The following is a 13378-nucleotide window of genomic DNA, read 5'->3' on the forward strand; positions in this document are numbered from 1 at the left end:
GCTGTGGAGCCTGGCTTTGAAGAAGGTGCCACAATCCAAGTCCATCATCTTCAGCTGGCCAGTGGCCAGGTCCAGGAAGAGGTTGTCATCCTTGATGTCGTCCTCACTGTCCCCAGCAGCAGCATCCCCACCCGGTACAGCTTCTCCAGGGGCTCCTTCTCCTTCCCTGGGGGCAGACCAGGCTCTCAGGGCTCTGCCCAGGGCCCCAGCTGTCAGGGAACCAGGACAAGCAAAACCAGCTGGGATGGCGGCCACCAGTGCTGGGCAGAGCAGCTCAGCTCCAGCACAAGGGCTGCGTGTTCCCATCTGATGAGCCCTGGGAAGTGACACAGGCAGGACAAACAGTCTGGGTTCCTTTGCTTCTCATCGCCAAGGCATGTGTGCAGCTGTAACTTACCAGGGCCTTGCATCACAGTGTGCCTGTGGCTCTCTCCCTTCTTCTAGGGCACATGAATATTCTGCATCCAAGGATGACAGAGCAGCTCTTCTAATGAGGGCCTTTCCAAGTCCAGCATGGATAAACACCGCCTGATCAGATCTTGGCACTCTGGGCAGAGAAACCAAAAACCACCGGTTAGTTGGAGAAGGCTCCTATTGGCTTTGCCTCACCATTCCCATGCCCAGGCCATGCTGGATGTGCTCAAAGCTGGGCCTGAATATTCCCATCAATTCCCTGGTTTGGAGGAGAGCAGGACATGTGCCACCTCCTCAGCAGCTGCCAGTGCAGGATGCCCATGAGTCTGCTGCTGGCTCCCAGCACTGGCATTCCCTCGTGCCCAGAGATGAGGATCCACCTTGAGAGAGCCTTTGTGGCAGCGAGAGCTGATTGTCCCAGCTGATGTTCTGGCCCTTCCTGAAAGGGTGCTCCCCGCAGACCATCTGGTGCAGCAGGATGCCCAGGGACCAGATGGTAGCTGGCTTGCCATAGTACCGGCCAAAGTGGGTCCATTCCGGGGGGCTGTATGACCGTGTTCCTATGGAATACAGATGGAGTTCAGCAGGGGGATGCTGCTGCTCTCAGAGCCTGGCCGCAGCATCCCTGGGCATGTGGGGGCTGCCTCAGTGGCACACAGGGTGACCACTGCCCTCTCGCCAGCACCTGGACTTGTGCACAAACTTAGGGTTGGAAAAGAAGCCACTGGTGTTTCAAGAGGGCAGTGGAAGCCCTGGCAAGGCCTGATCATAACAAGGAAGAACACAGTCAGTGCTGGGAAAAACCATGCTCTCATCCTCCCTGCCTGCATTGCCCCAAAAAACATTATGAACCCCAACAGACCAGGTGAGTGGAGCAGTCCAAGCCCTTTCTCACCTGCACACCAAACCGGCTGGGCACAGGTTCCGGTCCCCCCTGTCTGCTACCCACGGGTGTTTATGTTGGGCTGGCTGCCCCAGCACTAGTTCTGGGCAGAGTGGGGGGCAAAGGCTGCCAGCAGGGCTAGAAGATGGCTACCCACTCAGCCCTGAGTTTCAAAACAAACTCAGCTGAAGATTCAGTGCCATGAAGGGCCGCAAAAGAGAGAATCCCTGCTGCCACAGCCAGCTTGGGCTGGCTTGGTCATGAGATGCTGGGCCCAGGAGCCCTGCATGGGCTCACCTGCAAAGTGAGTGTAGGCTGTGTCTTGCAGGTAGGTGCCACAGCCAAAGTCAATGAGTTTGGCCTGCCCGGTGTCCAGGTCAACCAGGATGTTCCCTGGTTTGATGTCGCGGTGCAGGACCCCGCAGCTGGTGCAGTGCCGCACGGCCTCCAGCACCTGGCGGAACAGCACCCGCGCCTCCTCCTCGGCAGAACCGCCTGGCGGAATGAAACGATGCAGGTCCTGACACCGCTCTGGCCGCTCCAGCACCATCAAGATGTCCTTGGGGAGCTCAAGCCACTCCAGCAGCTGGACCACACCAGAGAAGCCAGTGGACACCTTGGCCAGCAGCACGATCTCCAGGGGTGCGCTGGTGCCGTCGGGCTGCGGGAGGAGCACGATGCCGTCAGTGGGGCTGATGCCGTGCCAGGCCTGGGGAAGCCCTCAGCCAGGCCGGGATGCTCTGTGCCCTGCGCTGGCCCCACGCCCGCTCTCCCTCGGGGCGTCCTGGCGGCTCCCACCGTGCCGGGCCCCGGTTCATCCCCGCCCGGCATGGCCCGGCTTCTGCCGCTGGCCCCGCTCACTCACCAGCTCGCCCCAGTGCCGGACGCGCTTCCGTGGCGCCCTTTTGATGGCCAACTGCAAGCCAAGGGCAGCAGCGGACTCAGCTCGCCGCCCGCCCTGCGAGACCCATCCTCCGCCCTCCTCCTCCTGCGCCCGCCGCCGGCCCCACCGTTCAGGGAGCCGCCGTCCGAGAGCCGCGTGGCCGCGAAGACGCAGCCAAAGCCGCCGTGCCCCAGCAGCGATCCCAGCCTGTACCGCTCCTGCAGGGCCTCCTGCGCCTTCCCTGCGGGCGGGACGCGGCTGTCAGCGCTCGGCCCGGGGCCAGCAACGGCCCCCGAGCGCCCCTCACCCGCCCCGGGCCGGCCATGCCCAGGCGTTCGCTCCCGGGAACGCGGCACGGGAGGCTCGGGGCCGGCGGCCGCGCTGCAGAGCGGCGGAGCTCGGGCCGGGGAAGCCGCAGCGGAGGCGGCGGGAGCGGCCGCGCCGCGTGTGTCCTCCGCGGGCCCCGGGAGGAGCCGGGGCCGGGGCCGGGGCCGGGACTGGAGCCTGCGTCGGGGCCGGGGCCGGGCTCGGGCCAGGCGGAGGCAAAGGGCGGCGATGCCGCCCTCGCACCAGCCACTGATGCCCGCCCAGCAGCGCCACCGCCAGTATGGCCAGAGCCGGGCGGAGATGAGACCGCGGCGGTACGGCCGGGGCCGGGCACGGGGCAGCCCCGCCGGGGGCCGGGGGCGGGCCGGGGGCATGGCCCGGCCCTGCAGGGGAGAGGGAGGCGGGGAGAGGAGAGGGACGCCGGGAAAGGGACCCTGAGAGAAGGGTGCCCGACCGCGGGAAAGGGAGAGAAAGAAAGAGAGAGAGTGTTGTAGAATATCTGCTTTTGCTGCCGCGCTGCTGCTGCTGCCGCTGTCGCTGCTGCCGCTGCAACTGAAGCACCGGGGCCGTTCGTCCCCGTGTCCGTTCCCCGCTCGCCCCACGAGCCCCACGTTCGAGCCCCGCGCGCCCCGGGGACAGCCCCTCCGTCTGCCCAAACACGGGAGCTTTGCAGTGCTGAGCGCAGATGCAGAGCCCTGACTCCTGCACACTGGCACAGCGATCCCCTCGCTTGCTGCTGTGCACTGTCCTTGCTGAGGGTCAAACACTGTCACGGCACCTTCCCTTGGGGTAGGATTCCTACCTGAGCCCAGCACTGCACTTACATATCCAGTGTTGCTTTCCTATAAAAACAGGGGAAGGAAAACTGTGATTTGCTCATGGTATTTTAGAGTGTCTAAAACTCGCTAAGTCACTGATGACTCCAGGTGAGGTGCATCTGGAATTACTGGGGTGGAGAAGTAGTGCCACATGGAAAAGGAGAGCATAAAAATAAATAGAGGAAAACATCTTGGATTGTTTCTTTCATTTTCATTTCACTTCTGGAAAGCTGTTTCAGTTTTCCAGGAATCTTCTCCTGTCTTCTCTTCTCAAGAACCTCTCATGGAGAACAAGGTCAAGCTTCTGTCACAAGATTTGCCATCAGCTGCAGCTTCTCTTGGCTTTCCACATTGCGCAGTGTGTGCAGCACGACTTTTACAGCAAAGCAGGACAAATGTTTGGAGAGCTTTACATGTCCTTTCTTTCCCTGCTGGGCTGGGGAGTTGAACAACTGGTGAAGTTTTCATGGTGACTGTTTGTGCTGGTTTCAGGCAAATTTTGGGAGGAAACCTCCAAAAGGGGTCCATCTAGAAAGCAAGTTCCAGCAGCCCATCCCCTTACTAGTTGAGGAAAAGACTTCCCTCAAGAGTGGGTTTAAACAGTTCCAAGAAAAGGCAAAGTCACAGTCCAAGGAACTTCTCTGCCTAAGCTAGCTAAAACCAAATTGCTAGACCTGGACTATGAAGGCATCGGGAAATTTCCAAATCTAGGTTCCTGTGCAGCAAACGCAAAGTGTCGGCAGTGCCAGACCCAGTAACATGAAGTTGCCGGGTTTGGGATTTCTGTGCCAGCAAACTGCTGCACTTGGGCTGTGCCAGAATAGGGAAATTTCCCAATCTGGGCACTGGCAGTGCCAGCAAACAGCTCATTTCAGGCTCCAGGCTCCAGGAAGGACTGGATCTGGACTCCTTCCTCTTTTCCTTCCTTCCTTCTTTCCTGGGGTCCTGCTGCCAGCAAACTCTAGACTAGAGGGTGCTGGCAAGGGGAAATTGCCAGGTTTTAGCTTCCTTTGCCAGTAAATTGCTGCACTTGGGCTGTGCCAGAACAGGGAAATTACCAGATGTGGGCACTGGCAGTGCCAGCAAACACCAGTGAAACCTTCTGGGCCTCGTCTGGACCGTTGACCAGTGGTTTCCCTGAGAACCAGCTCTGGCCACTTTACAGAAAGAGACTGTTTTCATCTGGTGCTCTGGAAACAGAACTTTAATGAAGGCAAACACAACAAACAGGATGGTGTGCACAGTACAGAGAGAGAAGCAGAAAGAAGCCTGGGTCCAGGGTATAGCAGGGATATTTATACATTTATATAATGTAATGTAATGTGGGGAGGGGTTAAGGTGGGATCTGAGGGAAGGATCCAAGAGGAAGGAATGATTAAGAATATTACAATTTTTGCAGTATAAAGTAACCAATGGTAGCAAAGAGAGCTCAGAACTTTCTAGCAACAATCTGCATAACTGAACAAGAGGATTATGGGTGGGAACTCCTGCTGACCCCGACTACAGAGGGTTTTCCCATGGCCTTAAGCCGAGGTCTCCCTCTTCTTTTACACCAACCCCAACACACCAGATCTGGGCAGTGCCAGGCTTTGGCTTTCTTTGCCAGACAATTGCTGCATTTGGGTTGTGCTGGCACAGGGAAATTGCCAGATCTGGACTGTGGTGGTGCCAGCTAACCACAGATCTGGGTGCTGCCAGTGCTATCACCAGAAAATTGCCGGGTTTTGTCTTTCTGTGCCAGCAAACTGCTGGACTTGGGCTGTGCTGCCACTGGGAAACTGCTGGATCTGAGCACTGGCAGTGCCAGCAAACACCAGATCTGGGTGGGGCCAGCACCAGGTATTTGCAAGGTCTTGGCTTTCTTTGCCAGAAAATTACTAGACTCAGGCTGTGCCGGCACCGGGAAATTCCCACATCTGGGCACTGCTGGTGACAGCAAACACAACATTGGGTTGCTGTAGGTACCAGGTATTTGCAAGGTTTTGGCTTTCTTTGCCAGAAAATTACTAGACTTGGGCTGTACTGGCACCAGGAAATTCCCGCATCTGGGCACTGGTGGTGCCAGCAAACACCGGATCTTGGCATTGCCAATGACGGTAGCAGGGAATTGCCAGATTTTGGCTTTCTTTACCAGAAAATTGCTGGACTTGGCTCTGCCAGAACAGGGAAATATCCAGATCTGAGCACTGGCAGTGGCAGCAAACACCTCTATTGGCATCAGGAAATTGCTGGATTTTGGCTTTTTGTGCCAGCAAATTGCTGGACTTGGGCTGTGTCTGCCCTGGAAAATTTCCAGATCTGGGCGCTTGTGCAGCAAACACCAGATCTGGGTGGTGTGTCGTAGTGTGTTTTTGTACTTTATAATATTTTGTAATAGTTTTGTTTTTGAATCCCCGTATTTTTCCCAAATGGTTCATCCCAGATGGTACTCCCCTCCCTTTACCTGTGTAATCCCTTCCCCTTGCTGAGATCATCCCCAAATCCCCGCCCTGGCTCTCTGTCAATCACTCAGCATCCCATCCCCTCCATCTAGAAGCTTTGATCCAGGATGTCAAGTGATTAGCCAGAGGTCAGGGGTCAGCCTCCCAAGTCTTGCCTTATATGCTGTCCTAAATGTCCATCCCCCAGTACCCATCCCTTAGGGTCATTTATTGGTTAGTAAAATGTTATCTACTTTTGGTTTCCACCTCCCTTTAAATGTAACCTTGGCACATCTCCCAGGGCTCTCAGCAGGAGCCCCCTGAGGTGTAGGGGCTCCTTTGGGACTCCTAGAATAAAACCTAGGATTAACCCCTGCTAAGAGTCGGCCCTTTATCTTGTACCCATGTCTCTGGTGTCTCTCCTGCTGCAAAGATGACCACGTGCCCTCCATACCCTCGGGGCTTGGGAGAGTGTCTCCCCACTGTTGGCCGTGCTGGGGTTGCCCCCCAGTGTCTGCCAACTCGGGACTGGCTGAGGGTTCCTGAGAGGCTCCCAGAGGGACAGAGACACTGCCCGTATAGGTAAACTGAATGGCCCTGGGATTTTGGAGGTAATTACAAATTGGCCTGAAGGTGAAAATTTTGGTGTCACAGATGAAGAACAAGACCAGCAACATGGACTGAAGAAGCTTCTTCATATAACCAAGTTTTCCCAGAGGAAACACACTACAGTCTTTTCACTGATGGTTTCTGTCCAATCGTAGGGATGAACCAGAAGTGGAAAGCAGCCATATGGAGCCCCACACGACAGGTTGCACAAGCTACCGAAGGAGAAGATGGATCAAGTCAATTTGCTGAACTCAAAGCTGTTCAACTGGCCCTGGACAATGTAGAAAGAGAGAAGTGGCCAAAGCTCTACCTCTACACTGATTCATGGATGGTAGCCAATGCTCTGTGGGGATGGCTGGAGAGCTGGAAAAGGCTAACTGGCAACGTAGAGGAAAAACCAATTTGGGCTGCTGATGAGTGGAAAGACATTGCTACCAGGGTAGGGAGGCTACCTGTGAAGGTCCACCACACAGATGCTCATGTCCCCAAGAATTGGGCTAATGAGGAACACCAAAACAATGAACAGGTAGATCAGGTAGCAAAAATAGAGGCGTCAAAGATAGACTTAGATTGGCAACTGTTGCGGTGTGTTGCAATGTCCTGTTTTACCTTCTCCCTTCCCCCTCACCCCTCGCTGAGTGTGCCCTGTCAATCAGGCTAACATACCAGCAAGGCGTCGGGTGATAGGTGTCCCTAGTCCCTTGAGACCCTGCCCCTTCACCTGGTTGGTGGCTCACCTGTCCCCTCCCCTTCCCCTGCCCTGAGCTTAAAATGTGAATGAGACCATGTGGCCTCCATTCTGTTAGCAGCAGTGGCCCGGTGCAGACATCTCTGTACCCATGGAATAAACATCTGGCACCCTTCTAGCAGAATCCACTCCCTTCCTCTCCACCATCGCCAGAAGCTCTCTCTCCTGAGGTAAACGGAGTCCTGACAGCCTGGATTTGCCCTGCTGCACTCTCCAGCAGCCAAGGTATCTCTGGGGTAAAACACCGCAGTGCTGCCTTTGGCCCAGCAGCGAGGGTCAGAACTGGCCCAGGCACCATCTAACTGGTTATATTGGGATTCTTATTCCAATAGGCAACAGAAGGGAGAGTTTTTCCTAGCTTGATGTGCCCATGATGCCTCAGGTCATCAGGGCAGAGATGGCACCTCTAATTGGGCATGAGACCGAGGGGTGGATTTAACCATGGGCAGTATTTCTCAGGTCATCCATGACTGGGAGACGTGTGCTGCCATCAAGCAGGCCAAGCGAGAGAAGCCCCTGTGATACGGTGGGCGGTGGTCCAAGTACAAGTATGGGGAAGCCTGGCAGATTGACTCCATCACACTGCCCCAGACACGCCAAGGCAAGCACTACGTGCTGACCATGGTGGAGGCCACCACTGGATGGTTGGAGACCTACCCTGTGCCTCACGCCACTGCCAGGAACACCATCCTGGGCCTGGAAAAGCAAATCCTGTGGAGACATGGAACCCCTGAGAGGACTGAGTCAGACAATGGGACTCATTTCAAGAACAGCCTTATCAATACCTGGTCCAGAGAACATGGTATTGAATAGATATATCATATCCCCTATCATGCACCAGCTGCTGGGAAAGTTGAACGGTGCAACAGACTACTTAAGATGACTCTGAAGGCAATTGGTGGCGGAACTTTTAGAAATTGGCAAATGAACTTAGCAAAAGCCACCTGGATGGTCAACATCTGAGGGTCCATAAATCGAGCTGGTCCTGCCCAGTCTGAACCCCTGTACACAGTGAATGGAGATAAAATCCCTGTTGTACACATGAAAGGTATTTTAGGAAAGACTGTTTGTATTAATTCCACCCCAGGCAAAGACAACCCCATCTGTGGGATTGTTTTTGCTCAAGGACCTGGTTACATTTGGTGGGTAATGCAAAAAGACGGAGAAAGCCGTTGTGTACTACAAAGAAACCTAGTCTTAAGTGAGAACTGTGTGTATGGTTTTACTCTGATGCAGATGGAAATAGAATAAGGGGTGGATAATGTCCTGGATTGCAAGGCAATATGTGTGTTCTGTTCCCATCTGTTAGAGGTGAGGCAGTTATCTTCTGTTAATTGGGCAGTTTTCTTTATCTCTTCCACAAAACAATCCTCCCTCTGGGAAGACATCTGCTGTTAATGAGCCATTGAGTGTCACTGCATGACTGATCAAAATTACATCATCCCATTGTGAGATGCTCCACCCAGAGCGAGGAGCCAAGCATTCTCTCCTGGATATAATATGAGATTTTGGGACACCAGAACAGCCTTTTCCACTGGATTCCCAGAGGAGCAGCAGCCTTTTCCTTTGGATTCCCGGAGGAAGACCAGGCCTATCCACACCATCACTGGATCTTCAAAGGAAGACTACACTCTTCTACAGGATCACTGCTTCAACAGAACCACATCTGCCACTTCAGGAGGAATTCAGCCACCATTTCCATTGGACTGCTACCAGCACCCTGACCAACAGGGTGTCAGGTCATATTCTGACTCTGTCAGTGCTGTTTGTATTACTGCATGGTTTATTTGCTTAATTTTCTTCCCTAATAAAGAACTGTTATTCTTGCTCCCATATCTTTGCCTGAGACCCCCCCTAATTTCAAAATTATAATAATTCAGAGGGAGAGGGTTTACATTTTCCACTTCCTGGGAAGGTCCTGCCTTCCTTAGCAGACAGCTCTCTTCAAACCAAGACATTAACCCTTAGGGGAAAATTGAAAATATATACCCCACACTCAGCTAGAAGTATCCTAAGCCAAAAGGCTGAGAAATAGTTCACTGATTCCTGTATGTTAAATTATGAAGCCATCTTAATAGATAATGATTTAGAGGTAATTGTATGTAACCAACTCAACCCTGCCCAGTTTTTGTATGGAGAACCAGATGAGGAACTAATACATAGTGGCCTAGAGGTTATAAACTATCAAACTAGAGTAAGAGAGGACCTAACAGATCAACCACTCCAAGGTGGAAAATGATTGTACATCAATGGATCTTCATGGGTAATAAAGGGGCACAGGGTATTGGGGTACGCTATAGGGCATGAAGGGTTGGTAGCTAGAAAAGAGAAAGTTACCTTCCAACTGGTCAGCCCAAGGTGTGAGTTGAATGCCCTAAAACAAGCTCTGGAAACATTACCAAAGAAAACTGGAACATTAGATACAGATTAAAAATATGCTTTTGGAATAGTGCATGCCTTTGGAAAAATTTGGGAAGAGAGGGGGCTATTCAATTTAAAGGGAAACGGACTGATTCACAAAAAATTTCTTTTAGAAGAGTTAGAAACCTTGCAATTACCAGAGGACGTAGCAGTGGTGTATGTTAAAGGACATATAAAAGGGGCAACTCAGGAGGAGTGAGGAAACAGTTAGGCTGATCTAGAGGCTAAAAATACAATTGAATCAGAGACAAAAAAAGTAATAATAGTATTAACACCCATGAGAGAAATGCAAAAAGTCCCCATATTCAGTGGGACAGAAGAGGAAGAACTCCTTAAAAGAGAAGCCAAGAAAGATAAAAAAGAGAAGTGGAGATTAGCAGATGGGAGGCAAGTGTTGAATAAACTCCTGGCCAGGAAAATGCTAGAAGGCATACATGGAACAACACATTGGGGTACACAAGTGCTAAGTGATAAATTTCTATGGGATTAGGACTGCATAGGAATTTTCAGAATAGCTAAGCAAGTAACTGAATGTAGTGTGGTATTTCAACAAGTGAATAAGAAAATCATGAGGAAAAACCCCCAGAAGAGGGTGACAACTAGCATTAGGGCCCTTCCAAAACATCCAAGTAGACTTTACTGAGCTTCCCCACATACAACAGTGGAAGTTTTTGCCAGTGATAGTAGATCACTTGACTCATTGAGTAGAAATGGTGCCCACTGTGAAAGCCAATGCCAATGTTCTAAGTAAAACACTTCTAGAATCAATCATTCCCTGATATGGGAGGGCAAACAGGATTGAACCCGATTGGGGAACTCATTTTACATCAAAGATATTGCAGAAAGTTGTTCAAGCCCTGGGAGTAAAATAAGAATTTCACAATCCAAGTGTCCTGGGGTGACGTTATGATGCTTGTATCCCCATTCATATGTTCTGTGCCTTTAAGACTGTCTCTGAAGAGTGGAAGTTTTGTTTGGGTTTCTCTTATCAGGGACACAGAGACAGGTAGTACATAGGGCTGTTTTCACTTCTTGCTTTTGGCTTGCTGCTTTGCTTGCTTTCTTTTCTGCTCTCGCTTTTGCTCTGCTTTGGCCTCTGTTTATTAGCTAGTTCTAGCTAAACAGTCCACATTCCTTCCTGGACCTAGTTCTAGCTAAACAGTCCACATTCCTTCCTGGACTGTTTCTCCTCTCCTGTTTCTGTGACCATCTTGAACCTGCTCCGGACTGGGACCCGGGAACACCGAAGGTTTGGCTGCAGCAGCTGCCCCAGTGCTGGAGTGACTGAGTAAATGAGCCTAGCTTGGTCTTATCCTATGCAAGCTGTTACAGCTCCAGAGCTCAGTCCCCAAGGGGACTGGGTGCTAGAAGCCAGCTCACTCTCAGACCAAGGCCGCGGGTCAGCTCCTAGCAAGCAGGGAGATATTCAGCTCTTAGTGATTAGGCAGCTCTTGTGATTTCAGCTTTGCTTGCTAGGTAGCTTTTCCCTTGGCCTAAGGCTCCAGCAGACGGTAGAGAGAGGAGAAGCAGAAGACGCTGGCTGTTCCACAAGTATGGCTTTATTGGAGGGTCTGTGAAGGGTCTCAGCTCTTCTTCTTCCGAGTTAGTAGGGGTACAGTATGCTACTTTTATACCCTTGGCCCGGATCCGATCCTGACCAATGGCAAAGGTGTTAGGGTGACCATAAGTGACCAATACTAGGGTTAACAACATATTGCCTTACATGGCTATAGGGATAAGGTACAAGGCGGATGTCCCTGGAGACAGGAAACTTCTTTGCCGCTGTGTCAGCATTCTATTCTCCAAGGGGCCCTGGCTAAACCTGAGGGCTTTACTACAACTGAGAACAGAACAACCACCCCCAAAAGAGACTTTCTGATTTTGTCATAATTCTCAGAGTGGTGTCATCTGGTATTGTTCATTTTGTGTGCTGGGGGTTGCTGTGTCTGTCAAATAAACAGGTTCTTTTCACCTCTTTCCGAGGAATTTTTTCCCGAACTGGTTGGGGGGAGGGGCCGTGTGGGTTTTGCTTTCTGGAGGGGCCCTCCTTTGCAGATTCTTTAACAAATTTCCCCTAAACCAGGACACCAAGGCATCCACAGAGTTCTGGTAAGTTTGAGAGAATGAATCAAACTCTTAAAAGAGCTCTAGTTAAGCTAATGATTGAAACCCAAATGTCATGCACAAAATGTCTCCATTTGGCCATATGAAGAATTAGAACCCAAACCCAGTCAGATCTGGGGGTCTCACCCTATGAAATGATGTTTGGGTTACCCTTCCTGACCTCACCCCAGAAGGCTTCCACATATGAGGGAAGGGAAGCCAATGCCAAGAAATAAGTTTTGTCTATAGCACAAACCTTAGAAGGGATATGACATAAAGGGGCAATTCCTCACACTACCACCGTGGATTTCAGAATCCATAATATTAATCCTGGGAATTGGGTGATGATTAAGTCATGGAGCGATCAGCCTCTAACTCCTCAGGGGGAGGGTCCCTTTCAGGTACTGCTCACCACCGAATCGGCCGTGTGAACTGCAGAGTGGGGATGGACTCATGGCAACAGAGTCAATGGCACAGTAGAAGAACCCAAAGAGAGGACTACAACATCCAGGCTGGGTGAAACTAGATTGACTCTCAAGCAGAGACTGAGAGACAGCCAGAAAAACACCAAGATACCTAAAAAGTAGAGTCAAGCTTCCACCAACCAGCTTGAGAACTGTCTTCCTGTTTTCGTGGGTGAGAATTACCAGCATCTGTTGAGGGGAAGTACACAAGGGACTGTATAAGGTACTGGGACAGCTTCTTCAAGAAAATAAGACAAAGGAAGGAGGGCAAGACTGGTTTGGCCCCTTTGTTTACTACCAAGAAGGCTCCATAGCCCTGCTGTGGGTAGCAACCCCGTAGGCATGGTAAGGTAGGGACAAAAGGCCATACTGGACCTCTATAATTCCTCAGCTGTCTTTTAATTCAACAAGGACTGGAGGGCCAGACTGAGTTGGCCTCTGTACTCACCCCTAAGATACACTGACTATGGGTAGCAGCCACATAGGCATGGTAGATGGGAGCTAAAGCCATACTGGGCCTCTGGGATGGCTTTTTGTTCATTCCAAATAAGTGTGTCTATGGAAAACGTGAGATTTTTTCTCCTGCTCCCACTATCCTTGCCCACATCAACAGATGCTGGTATGACTCATTCAAAAATAAGAGAAAATTTTTGAATCAATTGTTTGAAAACAATGACTTCTAGAAAAAGAAAAGGGGGTTTATTATAGATGAGTAATCCTATGGTTGACTCTCACAATTAAGGAGGGAACATTAAATATATGTTATGAAAAGTTTTGTATATGTATAGTTATCCTTCCCTCCCTCTTGCATTGTTATCACAGGATGGCCTCAGTAGTCAGGGCATTTGGGATGGTCTGCTTGTTGCTATGGCAGCACCTGACCTCCAATCAAGGTGTAAGACAGTGATCTCCACCACTGGACAGCAAAGAAGGAGTGGATTGACAAGACTTTGGGAGGGGCTAGAGGTATAAAAGACAGAACATCCATTTTGTAGATACGCACATGGTGTCTGAATTTTTGCTCCTGATGCTGTATTGATTTCTTTATTCAGTTTTCTGTTGTATTTTTATAAGGACTTAATAAAGTATTTAAATTTTTGAAAGTAAAAATTATTTCTCACATGGAGATGGGGAATGTAAGGCAAGGTTGTCCACACTGGGTCAGCTCTCAAGATACAACTTCACTGACCTCACCAGACCTCTTTAGGAGATAGTCAGGATCAAAATCAATCACAGAATGCTGCAATGACCACTTCTTTACAGAGAACATAAAATACAATAAAATACA

General features: G+C 51.0%; 1 protein-coding gene across 1 annotated transcript; it reads right to left on the reverse strand.

Moving 5' to 3' along the window:
* Positions 1–440: 440 nt before the first annotated feature.
* On the reverse strand, positions 441–12601 carry LOC135441365 (serine/threonine-protein kinase pim-1-like). The gene is made up of 6 exons (XM_064700917.1): positions 12539–12601; positions 2320–2890; positions 2163–2242; positions 1595–1958; positions 795–974; positions 441–547 (listed from the first exon to the last, which is right to left on the reverse strand). The coding sequence occupies exons 1-6, from the start codon at positions 12599–12601 to the stop codon at positions 441–443; spliced, it is 1365 nt and encodes a 454-aa protein (XP_064556987.1).
* Between the last annotated feature and the right edge of the window lie 777 nt (positions 12602–13378).

The sequence above is a fragment of the Zonotrichia leucophrys genome, unplaced genomic scaffold (genome assembly GCF_028769735.1).
Source record: "Zonotrichia leucophrys gambelii isolate GWCS_2022_RI unplaced genomic scaffold, RI_Zleu_2.0 Scaffold_260_72311, whole genome shotgun sequence".
Lineage (NCBI taxonomy): Eukaryota > Metazoa > Chordata > Aves > Passeriformes > Passerellidae > Zonotrichia > Zonotrichia leucophrys.

Bases quoted from the DNA above. Each gene is read 5' to 3' on its own strand.
- LOC135441365 (XM_064700917.1), bottom strand. From the start codon at position 12,601: ATGGCTTTAGCTCCCATCTACCATGCCTATGTGGCTGCTACCCATAGT. The intron at 2,243-2,319 runs GCTCCCTGAACG...GCGGGCGGCGAG, and splicing joins CACGCGGCTCTCGGACGGCG to CTGAGTCCGCTGCTGCCCTT. The intron at 1,959-2,162 runs GTGAGTGAGCGG...CTCCTCCCGCAG, and splicing joins TCCGGCACTGGGGCGAGCTG to CCCGACGGCACCAGCGCACC.